This window comes from Paroedura picta, chromosome 3 (genome assembly GCF_049243985.1).
Source record: "Paroedura picta isolate Pp20150507F chromosome 3, Ppicta_v3.0, whole genome shotgun sequence".
Classification (NCBI taxonomy): Eukaryota; Metazoa; Chordata; class Lepidosauria; order Squamata; family Gekkonidae; genus Paroedura; species Paroedura picta.
The window spans coordinates 3691217-3719188 of record NC_135371.1 but is presented as its reverse complement, the minus strand read 5'-3'; the positions used below and the strand labels follow the sequence as shown (position 1 = coordinate 3719188).

The 27972-nt window shown below is 50.5% G+C and overlaps 1 protein-coding gene across 1 annotated transcript; it reads right to left on the bottom strand.

The window, feature by feature from the left end:
- Window positions 1-772: 772 nt before the first annotated feature.
- On the bottom strand, window positions 773-27401 carry LOC143833832 (uncharacterized). The gene is made up of 11 exons (XM_077330057.1): window positions 26255-27401; window positions 25187-25283; window positions 21436-21593; window positions 21116-21242; window positions 18018-19888; window positions 13126-13617; window positions 11347-11781; window positions 9871-10054; window positions 9023-9093; window positions 8697-8823; window positions 773-6136 (listed from the first exon to the last, which is right to left on the bottom strand). Exons 1-11 carry the CDS (start codon window positions 26675-26677, stop codon window positions 3300-3302), a joined length of 6822 nt encoding a protein of 2273 aa, XP_077186172.1. The 5' UTR covers window positions 26678-27401; the 3' UTR covers window positions 773-3299.
- Window positions 27402-27972: the final 571 nt, after the last annotated feature.

Here is a 27972-nt window from a genome sequence, read left to right as displayed (position 1 = left end):
CTAGCATGATGGCCTCATCCGCCCGAGCCCTTCCAGGGGGCAACTGGGCATTATATTGCTGGACGAGCGCAGGAGCCCGCTCGCGGCACTCATGCTCCCATTCATTATTAAAAATGACCAGAGCTGAGGGAGGGAGGAGAGTGCGCGCCAGAAACTAAAGGTCTTAGGGAATGAGGTGAAGAGAAAAAACATTGTCCATTAATCCTTGAGCATAGGGAGGACTAATGCCGTACGTGGACACAGCCATCTTCAGTTCCTTCATGAGCTGGAACTCGAAGGGCGCATGGGTAGGGGAACCAAAAGGCAGAACAAAAATTGGAAAAGCAGTGGGCTCCGCAGACCAAGAGGCCGCGGCCAAGATGGCCTGCTTCAAGGAAGGCGGCGGTTGGCCTGGGTCAGGAGGGGGTGCAGGCGGCAGCGGGGCCTGATAGGCAGGCGAAGCAGATGGCGGCGGCGAAGGTGCAGCAAGCTGCGGGAGGGCTGGTGCCGGGAGTGCGAGAGCAGGAACAGGCGGGTTCTGAGGCGTAAGCGTGGTCAGGCTGATGTTAGGCGGCGTTAAACTACTGTAGGCCACACGAACCTTGCACCACGCGTTCAAAACCGGCAGAGGAACATGCGGATTTCCATGGAGGATGGTCCCAACCTTGTCCCAGGGCCCTATTTCCCATGTGCCGTCTTCGGGGAACCAAGGACAATACGTGGCTATTGCCAAAATAAGGGACGTCAAATCTTCCTCAGGGACCTGCAGCCTGTTCTGTTTAAGAATATACTGAAGGTCTTTCAAAAGCGCTCCTGCAGGCTGGAAAGGGAGCTGCCCATAGTGGAGGGAAAAAAGCACTAAGCGGCGGAAGGCAAACACCGGGGAACGACTCACCGGGATCCGAAGATGCGTGGCGCCTGAAACACTTGCCGGGCGAGGTGAGCGTTGAAATATCTGCAGACGTGTGGCGAAGAGCCTCACACGGGGCACCACTTGTCGGTACCAGGCGACACCTGATAGACCCTGGAAAAAGATTCAGAGTCGGTGTGCCTTTTCATCTGGGTGGAGCTGAGGGGAGTCCGGGCAGAGTTTCCCCGTCCGGGGATTGAGCGCGCTCCTGACTCCCCCTCCCCTTCCTCTTTTATTGTTACAGTCTTAACCTCCATGTACTTTGTGCCTATGCTTATCTATACTACAAGGTTATACATTAACATACATTGAGCCTACAGCATACATTGAGCCTACAAGGCATTTTCCTTTCCTATATGGAGTTGTTTTTCAGTCTTCTGGACTTTAGGACACATAGCTCTGTTCCTGCCAACGTGGCAGTATTTTTCCATACTCTGTACTCCCTCCTTCGGTCACTCAGCTCAACATGGCTCCGCTTTGGTTCAGTACGCTGAATGATTCCCACATTCATCTCCCCGGATTACATGCTGTCAGCGTGTCAAGGCAAGAGGATGGCTGGCTATTTTCTCTCTTGGACTTTTCTTTCTCTCTCAAAAGAAACTGCTTTAACCCAGTTCTACGATTTATTTACTGCAAGTGAATGCAGTGGTCTGGGTGAACGAAAGCCATTAATCAATGCTTCTACAAACAACAGCAAAAGAACGTCGGAGGACTAAACAGACTTTCGCTTTTGCCTAGGACTGTATAGGACCTCTCCTGGCTATTTGCAATATTGTCTGAGCTTGGCTGCTGACTTATAAGCCTAAAACATGTCTATGTTAAAAAGAATCTAATAGAAAAACAAACCCGAGATTTTAAAGCATTTACAAAAGGTTTGCTTAAGAATATTTTCAAGGAGATCCAAGACAGCAAGGAAGAAGTTTTTAACAGGATTGATGGACCAATAACAGTGGTTGATGACAGCATTAAACAAGGTTGGAAATCATCAGCAGAAATCTGAAATTTTGGAGACGGAAAAGGAGGTATCGGAGCCTCGCAGAAAACATGAATTCCCAGATAAGGACACCCTTTTTAAAAAGGCATGCAGCTATTTCAAAGCAACAGTACACAAGAGCCAACCAAAAGATACAGGGATCTGTTTTGAAAGTAATCGATTTAAAGGAGCTTCTAAGTTAAAAATTGTACTGATACATTTTGGATTGGAGTCCAGGAGGTGCAACTGCCTCAAGATTCATCGGTGAATATTCTGCGGAAAAGAGTACGACTGCACTTTCTACGTCAAAGTCTAACTGGACAGAATGCAAGTCTACGGGAACAACAAGGTGCAGCAAGCCTCGATATGAGACCCCCTTAAGAAGATTGGGGAAGGGAATGGAGAAGCAAAGGGAAGGGGGAACAAGATGTTTGAAATCTTTTCTTTATTCTTCTTCTGTACACTTTTAAGGCAATATAATTGTAAGTGCTGGAAATGTCATGATAAAGTGGGTTTTTTTCTCCCTCTCTTTTTTCTTTATTAGTGTATTGTTAAAGGGCCAAATGGGCCTCTTGTGGCGCAGAGTGGTAAGGCAGCAGAAATCCTGTCTGAAGCTGTCTATGAGGTTGGGGGTTCAATTCCAGCAGCCGGCTCAAGGTTGACTCAGCCTTCCATCCTTCTGAGATCGGTAAAATGAGTACCCAGCTTGCTGGGGGGTATACGGTAATGACTGGGGAAGGCACTGGCAAACCACCCTGTATTGAGTCTGCCATAAAAACGCTGGAGGGCATCACCCCAAGGGTCAGACATGACCCGGTACTTGCAATCCTGAAAATATGGTGTTGAATATCTGTCAGGAAGCCTCTCCAACTGTGTTAAAAACCTAATTTTCTATGCAATCACTACAACAAGGTTACATTTATAGCCAACAGAAAATTAGTTGAAGAATCCCAAAAACTGTGGAAGTATAAAATGTTTTATAGGTGGTATGTGACATTATTAAAATTTCTACAAACTATGGTATCAAATGTTGGAAATGTGATAAAGTAGGTTTCTTGTTTCATATGTGGTGGAAATATGAAAAAGTTTATAAATTTTGGGTAAAAGTTCATTCCATTGTGCATTCCATTGTGTAGTAATTGTGGGGTCTTAGATTTCCTATGTAAGCTGAATCTATGTTCTTCCCTCTGTGGCATTTCAGGTGGCGTTGAAGATGGATGCTCTGATGGAATCTCTTTCCACACTAGGAGCATTAAAAAGGCTTCTCCCCTGTGTGGACTTTCAAATGGTATTGAAGACCATCACTCTGACAGAATCTATTTCAACACTATGAGCATTCAAAAGGATTCTTCACACTGTGAGTTCTCTGAGACTGAAATTCTGAATGAACATCTTTCCAGACACCAAATATTTAATAGGCTTTTCCCATGTGGGTTTTCAGGTGGCGTTTAAGATTGTGGGTGCGAGTGAATCGCTTTCCACACTCTGGGCATTCAAAACACTTCTTCCCTGGTGCGTTTTCAGGTGGCGTTGAAGATTGCTGTTCTTAATGAATCTCTTTCCACACTCTAAGCATTCAAAAGGCTTCTCCCCTGTGTGGGTTTTCATATGGTACTGAAGACCGCTGCTTTGAGTGAATCTCCTTCCACACTCTGAGCATTCAAAAGGCTTCTCCCCTGTGTGGGTTTTCATATGGTACTGAAGACTGCTGCTCTGAGAGAATCTCTTTCCACACTCTGAGCATTCAAAAGGCTTCTCCCCTGTGTGGGTTTTCAGGTGTCGTTGAAGATGGTTGTTCAGACGGAATCTGTTTCCACACTCTGAGCACTCAAAAGGCTTCTCCCCTGTGTGGGTTTTCATATGGTACTGAAGACTGCTCCTCTGACTGAATGTCTTTCCACACTCTGAGCATTCAAAAGGATTCTCCCCGGTGTGTTTTCTCTGATGCCGATGAAGATAGCTCCTCTGACTGAATGTCTTTCCACACTCTGAGCATTCAAAAGGCTTCTCCCCTGTGTGGGTTTTTATATGGTACTGAAGACCGCTGCTTTGAGTGAATCTCTTTCCACACTCTGAGCACTCAAAAGGCTTCTCCCCTGTGTGTGTTTTCAGGTGGCGTTGAAGACTGCTGTTGTTAATGAATCTATTTCCACACTCTGAGCATTCAAAAGGCTTCTCCCCTGTGTGGGTTATTAGATGGTCCTGAAGACTTCTGCACCAAGTGAATCTCTTTCCACACTCTAAGCATTCAAAAGGCTTCTCCCCGGTGTGTTTTCTCTGATGCCGTTGAAGATAGCACCTCTGACTGAATGTCTTTCCACACTCTGAGCATTCAAAAGGCTTCTCCCCTGTGTGGGTTTTCATATGGTACTGAAGACCGCTGCTTTGAGTGAATCTCTTTCCACACTCTGAGCACTCAAAAGGCTTCTCCCCTGTGTGTGTTTTCAGGTGGCGTTGAAGACTGCTTTTGTTAATGAATCTATTTCCACACTCTGAGCATTCAAAAGGCTTCTCCCCTGTGTGGGTTTTTAGATGGTCCTGAAGACTTCTGCACCAAGTGAATCTCTTTCCACATCCTGAGCATTCAAAAGGCTTCTCCCCTGTGTGTGTTTTCAGGTGGTGTTGAAGATTGCTGTTGTTAATGAATCTATTTCCACACTCTGAGCATTCAAAAGGCTTCTCCCCTGTGTGGGTTTTCAGATGTTCCCGAAGACCTCTGCACCGAGTGAATCTCTTTCCACACTCTGAGCATTCAAAAGGCTTCTCCCCTGTGTGGATTTTCAGATGGATTTTCAGATGGTCCTGAAGACTTCTGCACCGAGTGAATCTCTTTCCACATCCTGAGCATGCAAAAGGCTTCTCCCCTGAGTGGGTTTTCAGATGTTCTTGAAGATGGTTGTTCAGACGGAATCTCTTTCCATACTCCGAGCATTCAAAAGGCTTCTCCTCTGTGTGCGTTTTCAGATGTTGTTGAAGACTGCTGCTATGGTGGAATCTCCTTCCACACTCCGAGCATTCAAAAGGCTTCTCCTCTGTGTGTGTTTTCAGGTGGCATTGAAGATTTATGTTGCTAGTGAATCTCTTTCCACACTCTGAGCATTCAAAAGGCTTCTCCTCTGTGTGGGTTTTCAGGTGGCGTTGAAGATGGTTGTTCAGACGGAATCTCTTTCCACACTCCGAGCATTCAAAAGCCTTCTCCTCTGTGTGTATTTTGAGATGGTTTTGAAGATTGCCATTGCTAATGAATCTCTTTCCACACTCTGAGCATTCAAAAGGCTTCTCCCCTGTGTGGGTTTTCATATGGTACTGAAGACTGCTGCTCCGATAGAATCTCTTTCCACACTCTGAGCATTCACAAGTCATCTCCCCTGTGTGTGTTTTCTGATGGTCCTGAAGACCTCTGCACCGACTGAATCTCTTTCCACACTCTGAGCATTCAAAAGGCTTCTCCCCTGTGTGGGTTTTCAGATGCTCCTGAAGACTTCTGCACCGACTGAATCTCTTTCCACACTCTGAGCATTCAAAAGGTTTCTCCCCTGTGTGGGTTTTCATATGGTACTGAAGACTGCTGCTCTGATAGAATCTCTTTCCACACTCTGAGCATTCAAAAGGCTTCTCCCCTGTGTGGGTTTTCAGATGGTCCTGAAGACTTCTGCACCGACTGAATCTCTTTCCACACTCTGAGCATTCAAAAGGCTTCTCCCCTGTGTGGGTTTTCAGATGGTCCTGAAGACTTCTGCACCGACTGAATCTCTTTCCACACTCTGAGCATTCAAAAGGCTTCTCCCCTGTGTGGGTTTTCATATGGTACTGAAGACTGCTGCTCCGATAGAATCTCTTTCCACACTCTGAGCATTCAAAAGGCTTCTCCCCTGTGTGGGTTTTCAGGTGGCATTGAAGATTTATGTTGCTAGTGAATCTCTTTCCACACTCTGAGCATTCAAAAGGCTTCTCCCCTGTGTGGGTTTTCAGGTGGCATTGAAGATTTATGTTGCTAGTGAATCTCTTTCCACACTCTGAGCACTCAAAAGGAAGCTGTGATCTATTTCTGAAGTACGTTCTACTTTGAATCCACTTACTGGAATTCAGAATCCTGTGCTTTGGAAAAGGTATATTACATTTTCTTTCACCTCGCTTCTCACCCATAAGGACACCTGTGTTTGCCTTAGGCCTGTCTTGGATCCTGATGGTTTCTTGTAAGTCTTCAACGTTAATTCTATTTGGTCTTTGCTGATGGAGTTCCTCCCCCTCTCCGTTCCCCTGATCTTCCACTGCTGGAATAAACAGAGAGATCCTGTTAGCACCCAAGGGGGCTGGTCAGGTCCAAAGGCATCTATCTGGCTATATCAGGAAAGAACTGATGGCCCTTCGGCCTCATCCAGCTTGGCTGACCTTAACTACCCCTCCACCTTTCCCAAAACTGCTGGCATTTAAGACTCCCTCACTCCCTCAAGCGCCACACCTGAGGTCTTCCTCTGGAGTTTCTGAGCCTTGAGATCTGAAATGTTGCTCTGAAGGGGAACAGAGATCCCCTATGGCTATTCCTCGCCCCTTCCCTTGACAAGACTGGGAAGAAAGCTCACTCTGAGCCCCTTCCTTTGGGCATTCCCTAGAGGAACTCTGCAGCCTTCCCTTGGGTGCAATGCCACTCTCCTTCCCCCCCACAGCCTCTCTGGAACATCTCGCCTCCTTTGCAGAAAGAGAGGGAGGGTGTGGGGGGGGGGGGAGCAGGAACGGCACAGGGCCTGAGCGAACTCCCTCTCTGCCTGCAACAAGATTCTGAAGATTTGTAAATCAGGGAAAGACTTCACCTTTGTCAGAATCATTCACTTCAAACTGGTCTGTTAATATTTCCGACACCACAAAGAAGGGGCTATTTTTAGCATTTGTTTCTCTCTAATCTCCCAGGTGAGTCTTAAACGTAACTAAAGAATATTGATTAAAGGCAGGATAATTATTTATCGGGTGGGTTCATAGGAACCAAGGCCAAGGACAGTTGGGAGCAGGTAGGTGTTTTAGTGGCCAATCACTTTGAGCCTCATCTAATGGCTTGTACCTGCTGCCTTCCCCTTTAACGAGGGCTCCTGGCAGCTTCCAATATTGCCTCTCAGAAGCTGCCCTGAGGGAGGGTGCAGTCAAGAAGGGCTGAATTCTGGTTTCTGCCTGTGCCGTTTCTCCCTGGAATCTCCCTGGAATCTCAGGGGAAAAGGAGGACTATAAATAAATCACATTAAATTGCCAATTACAATAGATAATGAAGTAAAAAGAAATAGATAAAAATTCTTCTGGAAGGAAGGAACCAAGATCCAGATCAGAGCCCACAATCCCTATCAGGATAAGGGGAATGGATTGGAGAAGCAACCCCCCCTCGTTCCCCCGGGGGTTAACGTGACCATTGACCTGCTCTCCCTTGGAGGTGTCAGCATCTGAGACTTCCTCTAGAATCAGAATGTACTCATTGGTTGACCGTAAGTACCAGACAGAGCCTCTTGTGGCACAGCGTGGTAAGGCAGCAGACATGCAATCTAAAACTCTGCCCATGAGGCTGGGAGTTCGATCCCAGCAGCCGGCTCAAGGCTGACTCAGCCTTCCATCCTTCCGAGGTCGGTAAAATGAGGACCCAGCTTGCTGGGGGGTAAATGGTGATGACTGGGGAAGGCACTGGCAAACCACCCCATATTGTACATTCCATGTATTGTTCTTGTGTTATTATGTAAACCGCCCTGAGCCCCCAGGGAGGGCGGTAAATAAATATTATAAATAAAAAAAAATATTGAGTCTACCATGAAAACGCTGGAGGGCGTCACCCCAAGGGTCAGACATGACTTGGTGCTTGCACAGGGGGGGATACCTTTACCTTTAAGCACCAGTCATGTCACCAAAAGGGAGGGGGATTAGGAGGGTGCTGACAGCCCCTGGAAAATGCCATACAGGACCCCTTATTGGACCCCCTGAGCCTTCAGAGGTTAAAGCTTTAATCCAGATATAGTCCAGAGGGAGGACATGATAACTTTGCCTAGATGATACGCCTTGAAATTTCCCTGCTTCTACGAGAGGAATATTTTGATGTAGGGAAAATTAAGCTACAGCAGGAGTATTCATCCTGCCATGATAATCTAATACCAAGTATTTCACGGATTAGACAGAACCGTTAGCATGCCTGGTTTTTCTGTTCCTGGCCTGCAGAAACTGTGCTGTTTAGTGATGACTTATATTTTCCATGAATGGAAGTCTACGTGGCTTGTGTGCATTCTCCCCATGAGCCTGCTGTAGTGGGGGCTGCTCAGGGGCTGGGGGACCCAGATTATGTCCTTCTCAGGATCCCTTCCCAGTCACAGGCAGGGTGGACCATGGTGACCCCCAAGACGGTGGAAGGGTGCGTGGTAAACGCTGGCAACAGAGTAGTAAGGATCTGGTCCCTTCCACAGTCTTCTTCCGGGTTCCCTCTCTCTTCCCTCCGGCCAGAGCACCTTCTCTAGCTGGGCGGATGGCTCCGACCCTGGCCTCAGTTGCCCCTGGGCAAGAGCAGACCCAGGAAGCTGCCTTCGGCTGGATCCAACCCCTGGTCCCTTGGAGTCAGTCACGCCTCCTCAGTCCAGCATCAGATCTCGAGGGTCTCCGGCAGGGGCCTTTCCCTTCAACACCTACCTGACCCTTTTGGGGATTGAACCTGCGGCCTTCTGCATGCCAGGAAGAGGCACTGCCAGGGAGCAGGAGCCCCCCCCCCCTCCAAGTACTGAGACCAAAGTCAAAGTGGTGTATTTCTCTTAAATATATAAACATGTCACAAGAATGGAGGCAATTTGAGCTTTGGAATCTGCAAGAGATCCTTACCCAGAAAGGCCACGCTCTCCCAGTTCTCCAGCATGACTTCCCTGTGCAGAGCTCTCTGGCCCGGATCCAGCAGGGCCCATTCTGCCTCGGAGAAGGAGACGTATACATCCTCAAAGGTGAAGGGAGGCTGAAAGGAAAAGCAGATTTCCCTGCACACCAGGCAGAGATGGCACAAGGGGAGGGAAGGCAGAGGATGCCCAGCTTGGCATGGGCAAAGGGAACGGCATTCAGAGGATCTCTCCCCGGACCCCTTGGACAGATGCAGGAGCAAGAGGTCCTTGAGAAAGGAGGCTGGGCCCGGCCTGTCTCCTGCTCGTCCTTCCTACCTGGACTGGGTGGGTTGCAGCCCTTTCCACATCTCTGGACAGACGACAGCTCAGCAGAACCTCTCCACTGCCTGCATGTGAGACAAAGGAAGAAGGAAGGGGGTTTGATTTTGTGTTCCCTGCCTCAAATACCCCCTTTCCCTCTGTACACCTAACAAAAATGTTAAGACTTTTTACTGAATTCTGGGAGAGGCAGAATAGAAGAACCTTTCAGTTTCACGGATTAAAAACGCTTCCAACGTATTTGAGACTTCAATGAGATCTGAGTCTGGTCTGGAGGGAAGGAAAGTGGGGCCTGGAATTGATGTCGCATGAAATGACACCGTCACATTAGACCCAGACGTCACTGGAGCACATCTGGACACTCAAGGATAATGGGAAAGTGTCAAAATCATGTACCCACAAGCTTTTGCCCTGTGTTTTTATCTACCTTTGGTCTTTATACATTTGTGTATAATTGAATATAGGAGTTAAAGTAGCCTGCAGCAATAGCCTGCATAGAGTACACAGAGGGTTCAGGTGGACTGGAGGGGCCATAAATGTGTCAGTCTTAGCAACAATTCAGAGGTACCGAGTTCATTAAACTTTCAACGAGGAGATTTTCTTCACCAAGTCTTTTTTTGGGGAGTGATCGACTGGACTACCAGAGTGAGTTTTAAGAATGTCAGAAACCATAGGAAATTCATGACGGCGATTTCAGCCAGAGGCATCTCAGTTAGTGGGCACTGAGTGATGCAAATCAACTCTCTGTTGGATGAAGAAACATTTAATTATTTTCCGGACTTGAACTTTGCACCTCTCAGGTTCACAATGTGCCCCAATCACATCCAGGCACGAGGAGTCCTTACCACAGGAGAGGGCATCTTGGACAGGCTCCACGGCCTGCACCCTCTGCCCCTGCTCCAGGCGAGCTCCTTCCTCCTCAGCAAAAGTACCTTCTGTCTTCACAGCCTGCGCTCTCTGCCCTTCCTCAGAAGGAGCTCCTTCCGCTTCAGAGATTGTCCCTTCTATCTTCAGGGATAGACCCAACATCTGAAAAGGCAGAAGGGAGAGAGGTAAGAGATGGCATGGAGGAGACCAAGGGATGGGTCCTTTGAATCCCACCAGGAATTTGGGGGTGATCTTTGACAAATCCCTCTCAATAGAGGCTCAGAGGATAAAGGTAACCCAACAGGTATTTTTCAATCTGCAAACGACAAAGCTACTAGTGCCCTTCCCGGCACCGGAAGCCCTTGCCACAGTGATCCACGTGACCATCACCTCCAGGCTGGACTACTGCAACTTGCTCTACGCAGGGCTACCCTTGAACCTGACACGGAAACTGCAGGTGGTGCAAAATGCAGTTGAGCACGAGGCCCTTAGTTGACCGATCCTGACAGCTGTATTGCCCAATTGATACGTACAATGGAGAACACCCCTACTAGCCATGGCCCCCCGGAATGTCAATGGGAAAAGAACCTGGCTGGAATCACTTTTGTCTAGTTCTTCCCAAACCTTTCCTGGCTAGATAACACGGGCCATTAAATAGATTTAGGCAGAGAATCTATGGCCCCATTCCTCGGATTCCCAGCCATGGATAAGTTTTCATCTCTCCCGGCTGTGCTCAGCCTTGTTCCCACCTGAGGAGGATCCCAGCCTTCCTCCTTTCCAGGATCCCAGAACACCCCCCCCACGCCTTACTTCCGAGGAGACCGTCTCAGGCTTCAGCTGCAGGGCTTTCCCCAGGGGTTGCCTCTCCTGCTAGAAGAAAGCCTTGCCTCTTCCACCCCCGTGTGGCTCAGCCTCTCCAGCAAAGGGCTCTGCGAATCCAACCAGTGAAAAAGGCCTCCTGTCCTCTCTGGGAGCTCCTCCAGCCAGGCTGGCTCAATGGGTCTCCTCTGGAGTAACTCTGGGAAAGGAGCCTGAAGCTGAGTCCGGCCTCCCAAGGCCTCCATCTCGCAGGAGGACTCCAAAACGCACGTGGGGGAGGGGCTGGGCACGGCTGGATGAGGCTCCTCTTTAAATGGGCTTTCTGTGGCCCCGAGGAGGGAAAAAGCAGCAGAACTACCAAGGCAAGATTTTGGCAGGAAAGAGACAGAGCCCGGACCCCAAGGAAGGAGGACAAATAGGGAGACAACCCTCCCCCCCAAAAAAAACACACACACAAACACATTTTGAGTGATTCTTCTGTCTGTAATGATGGGATTAATAACATAGTTGTAAAGTAGGCTGTTAAATATCCGTTTTGGATGATGAACGCTTGGACAAACGTCTGGCAGGGGATCTTTAGGACAAGGCCAGAGCTCCTTGCTTGAATTAAACCTACCTGGAGAACAGCCACTCACCTGGTCCACCTGCCTCCTCTCCTCTGCCTGGCTCAGGAGGAAGCCTTCGGCCAGGGCCACCGCCTGGGAGCTGCTCTCCGGCCCGCATCCTCTCACCCAGCCCTGCATCTCCTGGGGCAGGAGGGCCAGGAACTGCTCCAGGATCACCCGGTCCAGGATCTGCTGCTTGGTGTGCCTCTCCGGCTCCAGCCAGCGGTTGCAGAGTCCGTGGAGCCGGCTGCAAGCCTCTCGGGGCCCCTCGGCCTCCTGGTAGCGGAAGTGCCGGAAGCATCGGCTGTGCACATCTGAGGCCACAGTGGCTGGATGCAGCATCTCTGGCCCAGCCCTTTCCCAGAATTCCACACCACTCCCAGCTAGGACAGGAGAAGGGCCTTGGCTTGCAGTCTGGTCACTCCCAGTTCTTCCTGGGGGGGGGGGGCAGAGAGACAAAGGGCTCTGGGGCAAGAATAAAAAATACACCAGTCAACATCACAATGTTTCAACTGCCCTGGTGGATCAGGACTAAAAGACTCCTTATGGGTTGTAAATCAATCTAACATCATTTTGCCATATCTCCAACTGATTTCGAGGATGCCTCTTTGGATTTTAGGTAATATTTCACATATTTTTTTTCCTGATTTTTTAAAGGCTTTTGACTGGTTGGTTCCATCCATCAGGGGGCTAATTCTGAAGGTAAAGCGGAGCCCCCAAGGAAAAGAGGACCGGGAGACCCCTTAAGCACTCCGGGCACCTCTTCCCCTGCACTGAAGGGTCCACCAAGAGCTCTGTCCGAGCGCCCAGCGGAGGGAGGGGCAGGGGCAGGCAGGGGCCTCTGTGCAGAAGGAGCCCCTGAGATCCGGGGAGGGAGGCAGGCAGGCCTTGGTTGAGCTTTGGCTCAGCCATCTGGAGGCCCAGGGACGCTTCCTCTTGTGTAGCTGAGAGGGAATCCCTCTGCCTCCCGCCTGAGCCAGGATGTTAAAGGGAAGAAGGACAGCCAATAAGCACAAGACCCCGGAAGGCTGCAGGGCTTCCTCCTCCCAAGGGGAGCCAATCCTGGCAAAGAGCATCTCGGAGGGAAGGCCTCCGAACGCCCAGAAGGCAGCTCTGTGCTCTGCTGCCTCCCCCTTGGCCGCCCCTGAACCCAGGCCTGCTCTGCGGGGCCCTCGTGCGGCTCCCCATTGCGTTGCGGGCAGGGTGTGCGTGGTGTGTGTGTGTGTGTCCCTCCCTCACCTGCCCTCCTTCCCCCCAAATAACCCGGGCAGGAGGGGGAACTGGGCCTCGGGGTGGGGCTGCCTCTGCCCAGCGAGCTGAGGGTTCAGGAAGAGCTGCGTTTAGCTGCTCCGTTTTTCAGGGCCTGAACAACCCGCGAGGCGTCCTTCTCCAACCACGGAGCGGGGGGAGGGGGGGCGCTCGTGGTCTCGGCTGCACTCTCCCCCCAACAACAAACCTGCTAGGCAGGCCAGGCAAAGACAGGGGTCTGCCCCCCCCTGTCCCCAGGGCCTCCACACACACACCCCCCGCCGCCCGCAGTGATGGACTTGCCAGGAAGCTCCGCCCGGTCCAGACTCCTCGGCGCCTCTGGGGAACCGGAGCTCCCCCTCATCCGGTTTGGCCGCCGGAAATGACGTCCACCCACCCACGCCCAGCGGAAGAGCCGCTCTGGCCAGACCCTCCCTCCCCTTAACCCTCTCAAGGCCGGACCCACCTGCAGGGCCGGAGGCTGCGGCTCAATGGGGCTCCTCGGGAGCCATTAAGGCCAGCTGCAGACCGGCCTCCCGGGGCCGCGGGGAGCGGGGCCACCTTCAGTCCTCCTAGGCGGTGCCTTTGCTCCCAGGATCTCCCGGCCGGGCCTGGAGGTCTCCCGGAATGGCAGCTCGTCTCCGCCCGCCCCGGCCAGTCCCCCTGGAGGAAAACGGGCTCCTCCGGGAAGCTGGCCTCGGGGGCATTCCCGGCCTCCGTGCTCCTTCGCCCTCCAGCGCAGACCTCCCGGCATTTCCCGGCCAGGAGTTGGCGACCTTCCTTCGGACTGAGGGCAGCCGGCCAGGAGCGAGAAGCTTTGATCTCCCCCGGCAGAGGCGCGCGGAGAGGCCCCCAAAGGGTCCGCCTGCGAAGCCTTCCCCTCCCGCTGCCTCCCTGGCGCCCCACCTTCTCCCTCCCGCAACTCATGGCCAAGCCCCCTCCCCACCCACGCCCAGAGACCCCCGAAGGGGTGCCGGGAAGGGCTGGGCCTCTCTGCAAGCCCCCAAGGCAGCGCCGCCCGGCCGGCTCAGCTCCGCCCCAGCGAGGGCGACTCTGCAGCACAGACCACCCGGGAGGGCCAAGCGGAGGAGGAGCCTTCGGACGACCCGCAGGGGACTCCTGGGGGGGGGATACTCTGGTCCTCTTTCCAGGATTATTTAAGAACCCTTTCAAAGGCAGCTATTTGGGGGGGGGCTATCCCCGAAAGGCCCGGCTGCCCTCTCCCAATGGCTGATTTGGGATTCCCACCCAGAGCGAAGCCCCAACTCCGGCTGCAGGGAGTCTGAGCTTCTGGATACTGTGGGTCAAGGGAGGTCAGATTAATCTAATTGGATTAGGCCTTTTGGAGGATGGAAGCCATGTGGCTGACGGCCTATTCCAGGGGTAGTCAACCTGCGGTCCTCCAGATGTCCTTGGACTACAATTCCCATGTGTCCCTGCCAGCATTGCACCATGGACATCTGGAGGACCACAGGTTGACTACCCCTGCCAGCTGAAATGCTGACACAAGTGTTCAACGCAACACAGACGTTTTTAGATCACTTTACTTAGGTGTCTCAGTAGCAGACTCACCTGACTGCAGGAGTTCTTCTGAGGGACATAGCTCCTATTTCCCAGCACTCCAGCTAAAAGCTGCCTGGCTGGACAGAACGTGGCCCCAAAGTGTTCTCCGGTTACTGAAGTCGACCTCCTCGCTTTGGGTCTGGACATCCTGTTCTGCTACTGCTCCTGGCCTTCTGGGATGCCATATTGTTGAGGGTCAGGCCTTTGTGGACTATGGACTCAAAATCCTCGTGCTTGTGAGTTTGGAGCATTAGAGATACCTGTGTTATATACTCTGACTAGTATTAAAGCCCATTATAAAAATGGGCTTTGAAAGGGGGCCAAGGGGTCAGGGGAAGCCCCCCCCCCCGTGGCTTGCTCTCCACGGCAGTGTAGTTTGTGTAGTTACTTTCTGAGCTTTTCTGAACCTCCAACACTTGGCTTTTGAAGACCCTCAGCTGTAGAGTGGGTGTGGCACACGGGTTTAGAGCAGTGAACTCTCTTCTCGGGACTTGGGGTTCATTCCCCACAGCTTGACATTCAGACAACTGGGTGACCTTAGGCTAGTCACGGTTCTCTTAAGAGCTGTTCTTGCAGAACAGTTCTCTTGGAGCTCCCTCAGCACCCGCCCCCACCTCACATGGTGTCTGTTGTGGGAGAGGAAGGAAAAGGTGCATCTAAGCTTCTTTGAGGTCCCATCTGGTGGGGAAAAGCAGGGCATTCAAAAAGCAGCTCTTCTTCTACACAGATGTTTCTCCCTTCTATGGATTCTCCGAAGGACACGGAAATCTGGTCTGTGCCTCAAGCTCTTGCCACCAACGGATTATTTAGGAGGTTCCTCCCTTGTGGGGACTCCTCCGGGATTCCACATCTGTAATTACAGAGCTCATCTGCAATTTCTTCCTGTGAGATCCATTGGAGGGCTTGAAATGTGGCTGAAGTTCCTTCAGCCAGCCAAGAACTTTTACCATTTCTTCCTAGTTAGGGTTTATTTTCTGGGGAGATGCAAGCATTCTGCAAGAGTTTATAGAGGAGGAATGCTTTCTGGAGTCTGTTGTCTTTCAGAAAGAGTGAAATAAGAGGAAAACTCTCTTCATGCACTAAGCAGTTCCATAGGTTCTCCGTCTCTCTGTGTGTTCTTAGACGCTGCCAAAGAGTTCCATGCTGGCCCTTCTATCTCTACCATCTCTCCGCTGGCCCTTCAAAAGGATTTCCCTCCGTCTGGGCTCTCTAATGCTCTAAAATAATGCTCTTTCCACACAACGAGCTCTCAGAGTACTTTTATTGGCATAACAATGATTTTAAAAAGGTAAAATGGTACAGCCAAACAGCGCAACCAAACGACATTCACAATCCCCAGCAACACGCAAATGTTACAAGGTGGCCATATCGCGATCCGCGGTCCACAGTGGGCTCACAGAGGTCCGCTCTTAGCCGGAACGGGGTTCAGATTTAAGCAATTCAACCTTTGTATTGTTAACAATACCTTGGCTACTTCTCGGACCATCTCCGGATCACTTTCACCCAGGATTTCATGCATGGTGTCCTTCTCGTCTACACGAGGACATTTCTGTTTCCTCCAGTATTTAGCTAGTGATTTTTGCAACTGGAGAAATCTAGGGCACCCCATCAATAGGTGATATAAAGTGTCAGGTACACCACAGCCTCTTGTGGCCAGACTGGTAAGGCAGCAGACATGCAGTCTGAAAGCTCCTGGGGGTAAACGGTAATGACTGGGGAAGGCACTGGCAAGGCTACCCTGTATTGAGTCTGCCATGAAAACGCTGGAGGGCGTCACCCCAAGGGTCCCGGACACGACCCGGTGCTTGCACAGGGGATACCTTGACCTTTACACCAGAGCCTATGAAGACACAACCAGTCCAACGCCCTGCAGTTCCCCTAGGATATTCTTATTTGCAGCCTCCAAAAAAAAAGGGGTAGCCTAGGAGATTGAAGGAGTTTGGTGCTGCATGAAAGTGTATTTTGACCCAGTATCTAAATATGTTTACCCAGGCTCTAGTTTCAAGAGTTTGTTAGCCAAGCTCTGCTACAAGGGTGACATTTGCCACACAATTTGGTACATTCAACAGTTTTCTAAAAAACGATTGTTGGCTTTCTAACTTACTGTTGAATGCAGCAATCCATATAGGAACTCTGTATAAAAATTGTGGAATGATTTTGGCTTTATACATTCTTAGAGCAGCTAGGATATTTTTGTTTCCCTTCTGGTGGAAGAACTTTACTGGCAATGCTATTTGTCCCTTAACGGCTTTCAAGACTTTTTCTCTATGGTTTACCCGTTTCCTATTAAAGCTTAGAATAGTCCCTAAATATTTGAAGTGGTTTGCCTGTTGTATTTGTTTCCCCCTCACTTGCCAGTGGTACCTATAGCGGGTTCTAGCAAAAACTAAAATCTTACTTTTATCATAGTTTATTATGAGCTTATTTTCAAGACAGTAACCAATAAAGGTTCTTAAATATGGAAGCAGGCCTACTCGTGTTCTTGGTAAGATTACTGTATCATCCACATATAGCAGTAATGGCGTTGGCCTTTTCCCTACAAGAGGGGGGTGTCCATTTACTTCTTTAAAGTGACCAGCTTAACTTGCTTAACTCCAAAATTTATGGGTATTTCTGCCGTGAGTTTCCCATCTATTGTATATTTGGCAAAAGTTATTGCTATAGAGATTCTTAATCAAAAAGAGTAAAATCTGGTCCATTTTAAATTTTCTCAGTAATATTGTCAAGCGTTGACCGGTCCCCGGTGATAAAAAGCTTGGGGCCCACTGATTTACGGGATGCTAGGGGGTTTTAATAATTTCAGAATCTCATCTGCTTCTGCTTTGTGAGGGCGATCTGGCTGCGACATCTGTCACCCCATTGATCGCAAGGGTAGATTCAGCTGATCTGGCTTGCTAGGCGGGTGTCTCCTACCTCCCTAATGCTCCATGTGCGTCCATCCTGAAGCTGCCGCTCGGTGGAACAGGACGACCATCCCAGATAGAAGGAGCGTACCGTTCTTCGGTCAAGGGCATACGATAGCTGCGCTCCCCAGCTAGAACCTCCAAACAAGCTCAACGAGCTCCCAAAATGTTTCTTCCATGTTAGTCTCTACTCTGGTTCGGCCTCCCATGGAGTCCTGTGTTCAGTTTTGGGCAGCGCAGTTGAAGAGGGATGTTGACAAACTGGAGGGGGTCCAGAGGAGGGCAACTAAGATGGTGAGGGCTTTGGAGACCAAGATGTATGAGGAAAAACAGGGGGAGCTTGATCTGTTTAGCCTGGAGAGGAGACGACTGAGAGGGGATCTGATAACCATCTTCAAGTATTTAAAAGGCTGCCATGTGGAGGATGGAGCACAGTTGTTCTCTCTTGCCCCGGAGGGACGGACCAGAACCAATGGGATGAAATTAATTCAAATTCAAAATAAATCCGTCTAAAAATCAGGAAGACGTTCCTGACAGTCAGAGCGGTTTCTCAGTGGAACAGGCTTCCTCTGGAGGTGGTGGGCTGTCCATCTTTGCAAATTTTTAAACACAGGCTGGAAACCCATCTGAGTGGCAGATTTTGTGAAGTTTCACGGGGGTAGCAGGATCTAGTGGATGAGCGATAGGGTTGTGATTGTCCTGCATAGTACAGAGGGTTGTACTAGATGTCCCAAGAGGTACCAACTCTATTATTCTATGATTCTATAGTCCTTAGGCTCTGCTGAAGATGGCGATCAAAGCTGAATCTCTCTCCAAACTCTGAGCATTCAAATGGCTTCTCCCCTGCATAGGTTTTCAATGGAGTTGAAGACGATTACTCTGATAGAATCTATTTCCACACTGTGAGCGTTCAAAAGGCTTCTTCACTGTGTAAGTTCTCTGAGACTGAAATTCTGAATAACCATTTTTCTAGGCACCAAATATTTAATAGGCTTTTCCCGTGTGGGTTTTCAGGTGGCACTTAAGATAGCGGCGGTGAATGAATCTCTTTCCACACTCTGAGCATTCGAAAGGCTTCTCCCCTGTGTGGATTTTCAGATGGCGTTGAAGATGGCTGCTCTGATGGAATCTCTTTCCACACTCTGAGCATTCAAAAGGCTTCTCCCCTGTGTGGATTTTCAGATGGCGTTTAAGACTGCACCTCTGACGGAATCTCTTTCCACACTCTGAGCATTCAAAAGGCTTCTCCCCTGCATGGCTTCTCAGATGGGACTGAAGACCATAGTTCTGACGGAATCTCTTTCCACACTCTGAGCATTCAAAAGGCTTCTCCCCTGTGTGGATTTTCAGATGGCATTTAAGACTGCTGCTCTGATGGAATCTCTTTCCACACTCTGAGCATTCAAAAGGCTTCTCCCCTGTGTGGGATTTCAGATGTTGTTGAAGATGGCTGTTGCCAGTGAATCTCTTTCCACACTCTGAGCATTTAAAAGGCTTCTCCCCTGTGTGGGTTCTCAGATGGTACTGAAGACTGATAGACCAAGTGAATCTCTTTCCACACTCTGAGCATTCAAAAGGCTTCTCGCCTGTATGAGTTTTCAGATGTTGTTGAAGATGGCTGTTGCTAGTGAATCTCTTTCCACACTCTGAGCATTCAAAAGGATTCTCGCCTGTGTGGATTTTTTGATGTTGTTGGAAACTGCTGCTCTCATGGAATCTCCTTCCACACTCCGAGCATTCAAAAGGTTTCTCTGTGTGTGTTTTCAGGTGCCATTGAAGATGGCTGTTGCTAGTGAATCTCCTTCCACATGCTGAGCATTCAAAAGGCTTCTCCCCTGTATGGGTTTTCTGATGGTATTGAAGACCGCTGCTCTGACGGAATCTCCTTCCACACTCCGAGCATTCAAAAGGCTTCTCCCCTGTGTGGGTTTTCACGTGGCGTTGAAGATAGCTGTTGCTAGTGAATCTCCTTCCACATGCTGAGCATTCAAAAGGCTTCTCCCCTGTATGGGTTTTCCGATGGCATTGAAGACTGTAGGTGTGACGGAATCTCCTTCCACACTCTGAGCATTCAAAAGGCTTCTCCCCTGTATGGGTTTTCCAATGGTATTGAAGACTGTTGCTGTGACGGAATCTCCTTCCACACTCTGAGCATTCAAAAGGCTTCTCCCCTGTATGGGTTTTCCGATGGTATTGAAGACTGCTGCTGTCACGGAATCTCTTTCCACAGTCTGAGCATTCGAAAGGCTTCTCCCCGGTGTGGGTTTTCAGATGGTATTTAAGACCATTGTTCTGACGGAATCTCTTCCCGCACTCTGAGCATTCAAAAGGCTTCTCCCCTGTGTGGGTTTTCACGTGGCGTTGAAGATTGCTGTTGCAAGTGAATCTCCTTCCACACTCCAAGCATTCGAAAGGCTTCTCCCCGGTGTGGATTTTCAGATGGCATTTAAGACTGCCACTCTGAGTGAATCTCTTTCCACACTCTGAGCATTCAAAAGGCTTCTCCCCTGTATGAGTTTTCCGATGGTATTGATGAGCGCTGTTTTGACATAATCTGTTTCCACACTCTGAACTTTTAAAAGTTTTCTTCCCATTGTGTTTTATTTGGTGTACAAGAAGCTGTGATCTATTTCTGAAGTACTTTATACTTTGAATCGGTTTATTTGAATTCATTATACTGTGCTTCGGAAAACGTACATTAAATGTTCTCATACTTCGCTTCTCACCCATAGGGACAATTTTCTTTGAGTTAGGCCTGTCTTGGATCCTGACGTTTTCTTTTAATTCTTCAATGTTAATTCTTCTTGTCATTTGCTGATGGAGTTCCTCACCCTCTCCGTTCCCCCGATCTTCCACTCCTGGAATAAACAGAGAGATCCTGTTAGCGCCTGGGGTGGGGTGGCTGGCCAGGTCCAAAGGCATCTATCTAGCTATATCAGGAAAGAACTGATGGCCCTTCAGCCTCATCCAGCTTGGCTGACCTTAACTACCCCTCCACCTTTCCCAAAACTGCTAGCATTTAAGACTCCCTCACTCCCTCAAGAGCCACACCTGAGGTCTTCCTCTGGAGTTTCTGAGCCTCGAGATCTGAAATGTTGCTCAGAAGGGAAACAGAGATCCCCTTTGGCTATTCCTCGCCCCTTCCCTTGACAAGACTGGGAAGAAAGCTCACTCTGAGCCCCTTCCTTTGGGCATTCCCTTGAGGAACTCTGCAGCCTTCCCTTGGGTGCAATGCCACTCTCCTTCCCCCCCACAGCCTCTCTGGAACATCTCGCCTCCTTTGCAGAAAGAGAGGGAGGGTGTGGGGGGGGGGGAAGAAGGAACGGCACAGGGCCTGAGCGAACTCCCTCTCTGCCTCCTAAAAGATTCTGAAGATTTGTAAATCAGGGAAAGACTTCACCTTTGTCAGAATCATTCACTTCAAACTGGTCTGTTAATATTTCCAACACCGCAAAGAAGGGGCTATTTTTAGCATTTGTTTTTCTCTAATCTCCCAGGTGAGTCTTAAACCTAAGTAAAGAATATTGATTAAAGGCAGGATAATTATTCATTGGGTGCATTAATGGGAACCAAGTCCAAGGACAGCTGTGAGCAGGTAGGTGTTTTAGTGGCAAATTTCTGGTTCTGCCCTTTCTGCCTGGAATCTCCCTGGCATCTCAGTGAAAAAGGTGGACTGTAAATAAATGACAATAAATTACCAATTAAAAGGGATCCCTTCCCAGTCACAGGCAGTGTGGACGTTGGGGATCCCCAAGGCAGTGGAAGGCTGCGTGGTAAACGCTGGCAACAGTGAAGTAAGGATCTGGTCCCCTCCACAATCTCGCTTCCTCAGTCCAGCATCAGATCTCGAGGGTCTCCGGCAGGGGCCTTTCCCTTCAACGCCTACCCGACCCTTTTAACTGGAGATGCTGGGGATTGAACCTGCGGCCTTCTGCATGCCAGGAACAGGCACTGCCAGGGAGCAGGAGCCCCTCCACAAGTTATAAGACCATCCTCAAAATGCTGTCTTTCTCTTAAATATATTGCTTCATGTTTCACCACAATGACGGCAATTTGCCCCTTTGACTCCTAGGAAAGGTCCTTACCCAGAAGGGCCACACTCTCACAGTTCTCCAGCATGACTTCCCTGTGCAGAGCTCTCTGGCCCGGATCCAGCAGGGCCCACTCTGCCTCGGAGAAGGAGACGTATACGTCCTCAAAGGTGAAGGGAGGCTGAAAGGAAAAGCAGATTTCCCTGCACACCAGGCAGAGATTGCACAAGGGAAGGGAAGGGAAGGCAGAGGATGCCCAGCTTGGGTTGGGCAAAGGGAACGGCATACAGAGGATCTCCCCCGGACCCCTTGGACAGATGCAGGCACAAGAGGCCCCCTGAGAAAGGAGGCTGGGCCCGGCCTGTCCCTCCTACCTGGCCTGGATGGGATGCAGCCCTTTCCCCATTTCGGAACAGACGACAGCTCAGCGGAACCTCTCTGCCTGGTTGTAAGACAAAGGAAGAAGGAAGGGGGTTGGCTTGTTTGTTCCGCTTCCAACGTATTTCAGACTTCCATGAAATCTGTGTCTGTTCTGGGGGGAAGGAAAATGGGGGCTGGAATTGATGTCGCATGAAATGTCACCGTTACATTAGACCCAGACGTAACTGGAGCACATCTGGACACTCAAGGAAAGTGTAATGGGAAAGTGTCAAAATCATGTACCCACAAGCTTTTGCCCTGTCTTTTTATCTACCTTTGGTCTTTATACATTTTTGTGTAATTAAATACAGGAGTTAAGGTCGTTGCAGCAATAGCTTGCATAAAGTACACAGAGAGTTCACGTGGACTGCATGAGCCATTAATCTTTGGACTGGGAACAGGTTATTTCTTTGACCCTAAGGCTCTGGCTGGGCCTGCCCAACTTTCATTTTTGGGATTAACACTGGAAGAAAAGATTCTGGAGTAATTTGCCCCCAGACTGATGCTTAGGGGGACTGAGTGGTCTCTGATATGATGCAAGAACAGGCCCACAATTTGTCAGTCTTAGCAACAATTCAGAGGTCCCTTGTTCATTATACTTTCAACAAAGAGATTTTCTTCACCAAGTCGTTTATTGGGAGCTATTGAATGGACTCTCATAATGAGTTTTATGAGTGTGTAAAGGTTTGGGAATTTCACAACGGCGTTTTCATCCAGAGACAACATTAACAGGCCACCAGATCTGTGGGAAGCCCCTCCCAAAGCCCCTTCCCAAAGCTCCTCATGATGCCAGAATTTAGCCAACATGCCTATGCCAGCAGCTTTTTTCCTCTAGAATCCTAGCGAAACATCAGTTCCTTTGGGAAACTCCAATCCAAACAAAATATATAGGAATTAGTAATCAAGCCCGCTATACCTGAAATACAGCGGGTGCTAGCGGGGCAATGCGCGGCCCCCGAGCAAGGGGGTCACGGTGAGTCGTGCTGTGCGCGGCTCACAACTGGCGGCGTACCGGCGGCCTGATGAGTAGGAGGTGCTTTGAGCCTCCCGACGCGTCAGGCCACTGGCAAGGGAGCTCCCTTGGCAGCGGGCGGACAATCAGAGTTGGCCCCTTCCTCCGATTGTCAGTCCGGAGGAAGGGGCCAATTGGCACCCTTCCTCAACACAGACAGAGCCCGCCCTAACTCCTCCCGCCCAGCCTTAGCGAATCATTTAGTCCGCGGCGCCGCAGGCGGTTTTAAGATTGTCCAGGCTATTCCAAATCAATAATGGATCTTTTTATTTCTTCTTTTTATAAATCAAAACCATCCAAAATCATAACAGAAATAAATCACAACCAAAATGGGTTTCTAAATCAATAATATCCCGTTTTCCCAAACTTCCTCAGTGATTGTGATCCTGTACACCAGTGGTCCCCAACCTTTTTCCGGCTGGGGACCGGCGGGGCAACTGCCCTGCCCGCAGAGCGTGCATGTGCGCCCCGCCCGCGCAGCAGGCATGCGCGGCGCGATGCGCAGCCGAAATCGCACATCCATGGCTCTTTCGGCCATGCACCAAAGTGCCGCGCATGAGCGATTTTGGCCGCGCATGCGCGCTGCACACTGTGGCCCTGATTCCCTCTCAGCTCATCATGCTCTTAGGTCTCAATTAGCCACACCTAAGCACTAAACATTTCCAATCGGCTGTTCCAAGGGGCAGGAGACGAGGGAGACAGAAATAGTTTTTAATTCATCTAAGCGCCTTTTGTCAGGGGTAGAACAGGCTGTATTAAATAAGGGGTTGTCATTTGTTCCACAATACAGCTTGCTGGGGGGTAAAAGGGTAATGACTGGGGAAGGCACTGGCAAACCACCCCGTCTTGAGTCTGCCATGAAAACGCTGGAGGGCGTCACCCCAAGGGTCAGATATGATTCGGTGCTTGCACAGGGGAGACCTTTACCTACCTTTACAAATACAATGCACTGCGCACCAGAGTTAACTTATTTAAATTAGTATGATCATTAAAGTTGAAGAACTATTTTTCCAACACTGGTCAAATTGCTCAGATTAGGTTTCGAATCAAATCCGAATTGATCCCCACCCGGGAATCTCATGAGACTTACACCTCTGAGAAAATAGTATTAAGGGATATTAAGGATTTAGAGTTGCAACACAAACATTACAAAATCAATCTAACCAGGGCAGAATTTCAAGCTACAAAATGATCAGAACATGATTATTAAACACGCAGATAAAGGTGGAGGCAGGCATTGTTGTCATGGATAAGTGTGAATATCATAGGGAGGTTACGAGACAGTTGTCAAATGAAGAGCGGTATAAAAGTACTGATTGGCAAAGAGTTACATCTACATCTAGACTCATTAAAGCAGCTCCCCAGGAAGGTTTATGTTTGGATTTCATTTCCAAACCAGAGGCAGAATTCCTGTTGAAATCCGAGTACAAAGTGCCACACTTTTACATTCTACCCCAAATCCATAAAAAGGTCACTCCAGTACCAGGGAGGCCTCTTGTAGCGCAGTGTGGCTCAGCTTTGGAACCAGTAGCCAAATGTTTGGACTTTCGTGTAAAGGCATTATTACCAGCTGACAATAACAGTATACTTAGGGATACCACACATTTTATTAACAGTATTAACACAGTGAGGGTTCCACCAGGGTCTATTTCAATGACCTTGGATATTAATGCTCTTGACACTAACATCCCACACAGGGAAGCGAGAACTGTGGGGGAGCGCCTTCTTGAGCCCGGAGAGAACTGTAACCCACCCACGCATTTCTTCCTGGATGGGTTAGAATTGTAGTCCACGGACATCTGGAGGGCCGCAGTTTGACTACCCCTGTTCTAACCAAGACCTAAGAGCATGATGACCTGAGAGCCCCTGTGATCATTAATATGGAGCCATGAAAACATTCAGGCAACATTATGAAGGTACGTTCTGATATTTAAATGCTATAATTAGGTGGTAATCGGTGATTTTGGTTATATTATTTATTATAACATTATCATTTTTACAGGATCACAATCACTGAGGAAGTTTGGGAAAACGGGACATTATTTACCTAGGAACCCATTTTGGTTGGGATTTGTTTCCCTTATGATGATTTTGGATGATTGAAAAAGTTTTAAATACTAAAAAAGAAATAAATAAAAAGATCCATTGTTGATTTGGAATAGCCTGGAGAATTCCTATATATGTTGCTTGGACTGGTCTCTCCTGGGGAAGCCTGCCAGCCGCCCTTCTAAGGAGGCGCACGGAAGCCAATGTTTTCCATCATTCTGGAGCCCCAGACACGGATCCTCAGAGCTCTGCTCCCCCGGAAGGTGGAGAATCCCCTTATTCCCCTGCCTGAATAACCATGCTGCGGTTTCTCGACCCGTCCTCTTTGGAGCAACCTCTTATAGAACGGAGGTCAAATATAAATATTTTAAATAATGGGGGGAATGGCCCTCCGTGAATGTCTCCTCTCCCTTTAGAAGCATCTCAGTTAGTGGCCACTGAGGGATGCAAATCAACTCTCTGTTGTGTGAAGAAACATTTAATTCTTTTCCTGACCTGGACTCTCCACCCATCAGGCTCACAGTGTGCCCCCATCACATCCAGGCACGAGGAGTCCTTACTGCAGGAGAGGGCATCTTGGACAGGCTCCATGGCCTGCACCCCCTGCCCCTGCTCCAGGCGAGCTCCTTCCTCCTCAGGGAATGTACCTTCCACCTGCACAGCCTGCCCCCTCTGGCCTTCCTCGGAAGGAGCTCCTTGCGCCTCAGGGTTTGTAGATTCCATCTTCAGGGATTGACCCAATGTCTGAAAAGGCAGCGAGGGAGAGGGGTAAGAGATGGAAGAGAAGAGACCAAGAAATGGGTCCTGCCCCACACCCAGACTCTATCAGCCGACCTGGTGAGTTGTCTAGAGGGGGAAGAAATTCGCTTGCAGTAGAGGCTGCAGAAGGAGACGGTTAGATCCAGTTCTATCTGCTGATGGACAGCTGGCAGAATACGCCCCCAGCTGAGTTGGCCAAGTGTCTGGAGGCCGTGACTGGGTGGCTCTGACAGAGCCGTCTGTACGTCAATAGAGGCTCAGATGACAAAGGTAACCCAGTGGGCATTTTCAATCTGCAAACGACAAAGCTACTAGTGCCCTTCCCGGCACCGGAAGCCCTTGCCACAGTGATCCATGTGACCATCACCTCCAGGCTGGACTACTGCAACTTGCTCTATGCGGGGCTACCCTTGACCCTGCCACGGAAATTGCAGGTGGTGCAAAATGCAGTTGCCCACGAGGCCCTTAGTTGACAGCTGTATTGCCCGATAGATACGTGCAATGGAGAACACCCCCCCTAGCCGTGGCCCCCGGAATGTCAATGGGAAAAGAACCTGACTGGAATCTCTTGTCTAGTTCTTCCCAAACCTTTACTGGCTAGATAATACGGGCCTTTAAATAGATTTAGGCAGAGAATCTATGACCCCATTCCTCGGATTCCCAGCCATAGATAAGTTTTCATCTCTCCTGGCTGTGCTCAGCCTTGTTCAGACCTGAGAAGGATCCCAGCCTTGATCCTTTCCAGAATCTCCAAACACCCCCATGCCTTACTTCACAAACACATTTTGAGTGATTCTTCTTTCTGTAATGATGGGATTAATAACATAGTTGTAAAGTAGGCTGTTAAATATCCGTTTTGGATGATGAACGCTTGGACAAATGTCTGGCAGGGGATCTTTAGGACAAGGCCAGATCTCCTTGCTTGAATTAAACCTACCTGGAGAACAGCCACTCACCTGGTCCACCTGCCTCCTCTCCTCTGCCTGGCTCAGGAGGAAGCCTTCGGCCAGGGCCACCGCCTGGGAGCTGCTCTCCGGCCCGCATCCTCTCACCCAGCCCTGCATCTCCTGGGGCAGGAGGGCCAGGAACTGCTCCAGGATCACCAGGTCCAGGATCTGCTGCTTGGTGTGCCTCTCCGGCTCCAGCCAGCGGTTGCAGAGTCCGTGGAGCCGGCTGCAAACCTCTCGGGGCCCCTCGGCCTCCTGGTAGCGGAAGTGCCGGAAGCATCGGCTGTGCACATCTGAGGCCACAGTGGCTGGATGCAGCATCTCTGGCCCAGCCCTTTCCCAGAATTCCACACCACTCCCAGCTAGGACAGGAGAAGGGCCTTGGCTTGCAGTCTGGTCACTCCCAGTTCTTCCTGGGTCCTCTTCTGCCATCTCCTTCCCTTCTCTTGGGCCACCTGGGACTGTGAAGAGACCCCTTTATTCCCCAGGCTATGAGGAGAGGCTTCTCATGGGGGGGGGGGGAGAAATGGCTCTGGGACAAGAATAAAAAATACACAACTGAATATCAGAGAAGTGAAAACTGCCCTGGTGGATCCAAACAACAGTCCTTATGGACTGTGTGACTTTGGGGCAGCCAAGCAGGGGGAGCAGCCTCCTTTGGGCCCCTCTGAGCCTCTTTGGGGCCCCCCAACGCCCAGAAGGCAGCTCTGTGCTCTGCTGCCTCCCCCTTGGCCACCCCTGAACCCAGGCCTGCTCTGCGGGGACCTCGTGGTGCTCCCCATTGCATTGCGGGCAGGGTGTGCGTGGTGTGTGTGTGTGTGTGTGTGTGTCCCTCTCTCGCCTGCCCCCCAAACCCCAGGGCAGGAGGGGGAACTGGGCCTCGGGGTGGGGCTGCCTCTGCACAGCGAGCTGAGAGTTCAGGAAGAGCTGCGTTTAGCTGCCCTGTTTTTCAGGGCCTGAAGGAGCCTCGCAGCGTCCTTCTCCAACCACGGGGCGGGGGGAGGGGGGCGCTCGTGGTCTCGACTGCACTCTCCCCCCAACCACCACCCTGCGAGGCAGGCCAGTCGGAGAGAGGCGCTTGCCCACCTCCCCGCCCGCAGTGATGGACTTGCCTGGAAGCCCCGCCCGGTCCGGACTCCTCGGCGCCTCTGGCGGACCCAGAGCTCCCCCTCATGTGGTTTGGCCCCCGGAAATGACGTCTTCCCACCCCCGCCCAGCGGAAGAGCCGCTCTGGCCAGACCCTCCCTCCCCTTAACCCTCTCAAGGCCGGACCCACCTGCAGGGCCGGAGGCTGCGGCTCAATGGGGCTCCTCGGGAGCCATTAAGGCCAGCTGCAGACCGGCCTCCCGGTGCCGCGGGGAGCGGGGCCACCTTCAGTCCTCCTAGGCGGTGCCTTTGCTCCCAGGATCTCCCGGCCGGGCCTGGAGGTCTCCCGGAATGGCAGCTCGTCTCCGCCCGCCCCGGCCAGTCCCCCTGGAGGAAAACGGGCTCCTCCGGGAAGGTGGCCTCGGGGGCATTCCCGGCCTCCGTGCTCCTTCGCCCTCCAGCGCAGACCTCCCGGCATTTCCCGGCCAGGAGTTGGCGACCTTCCTTCGGACTGAGGGCAGCCGGCCAGGAGCGAGAAGCTTTGATCTCCCCCGGCAGAGGCGCGCGGAGAGGCCCCCAAAGGGTCCGCCTGCGAAGCCTTTCCCTCCCGCTGCCTCCCTGGCGCCCCACCTTCTCCCTCC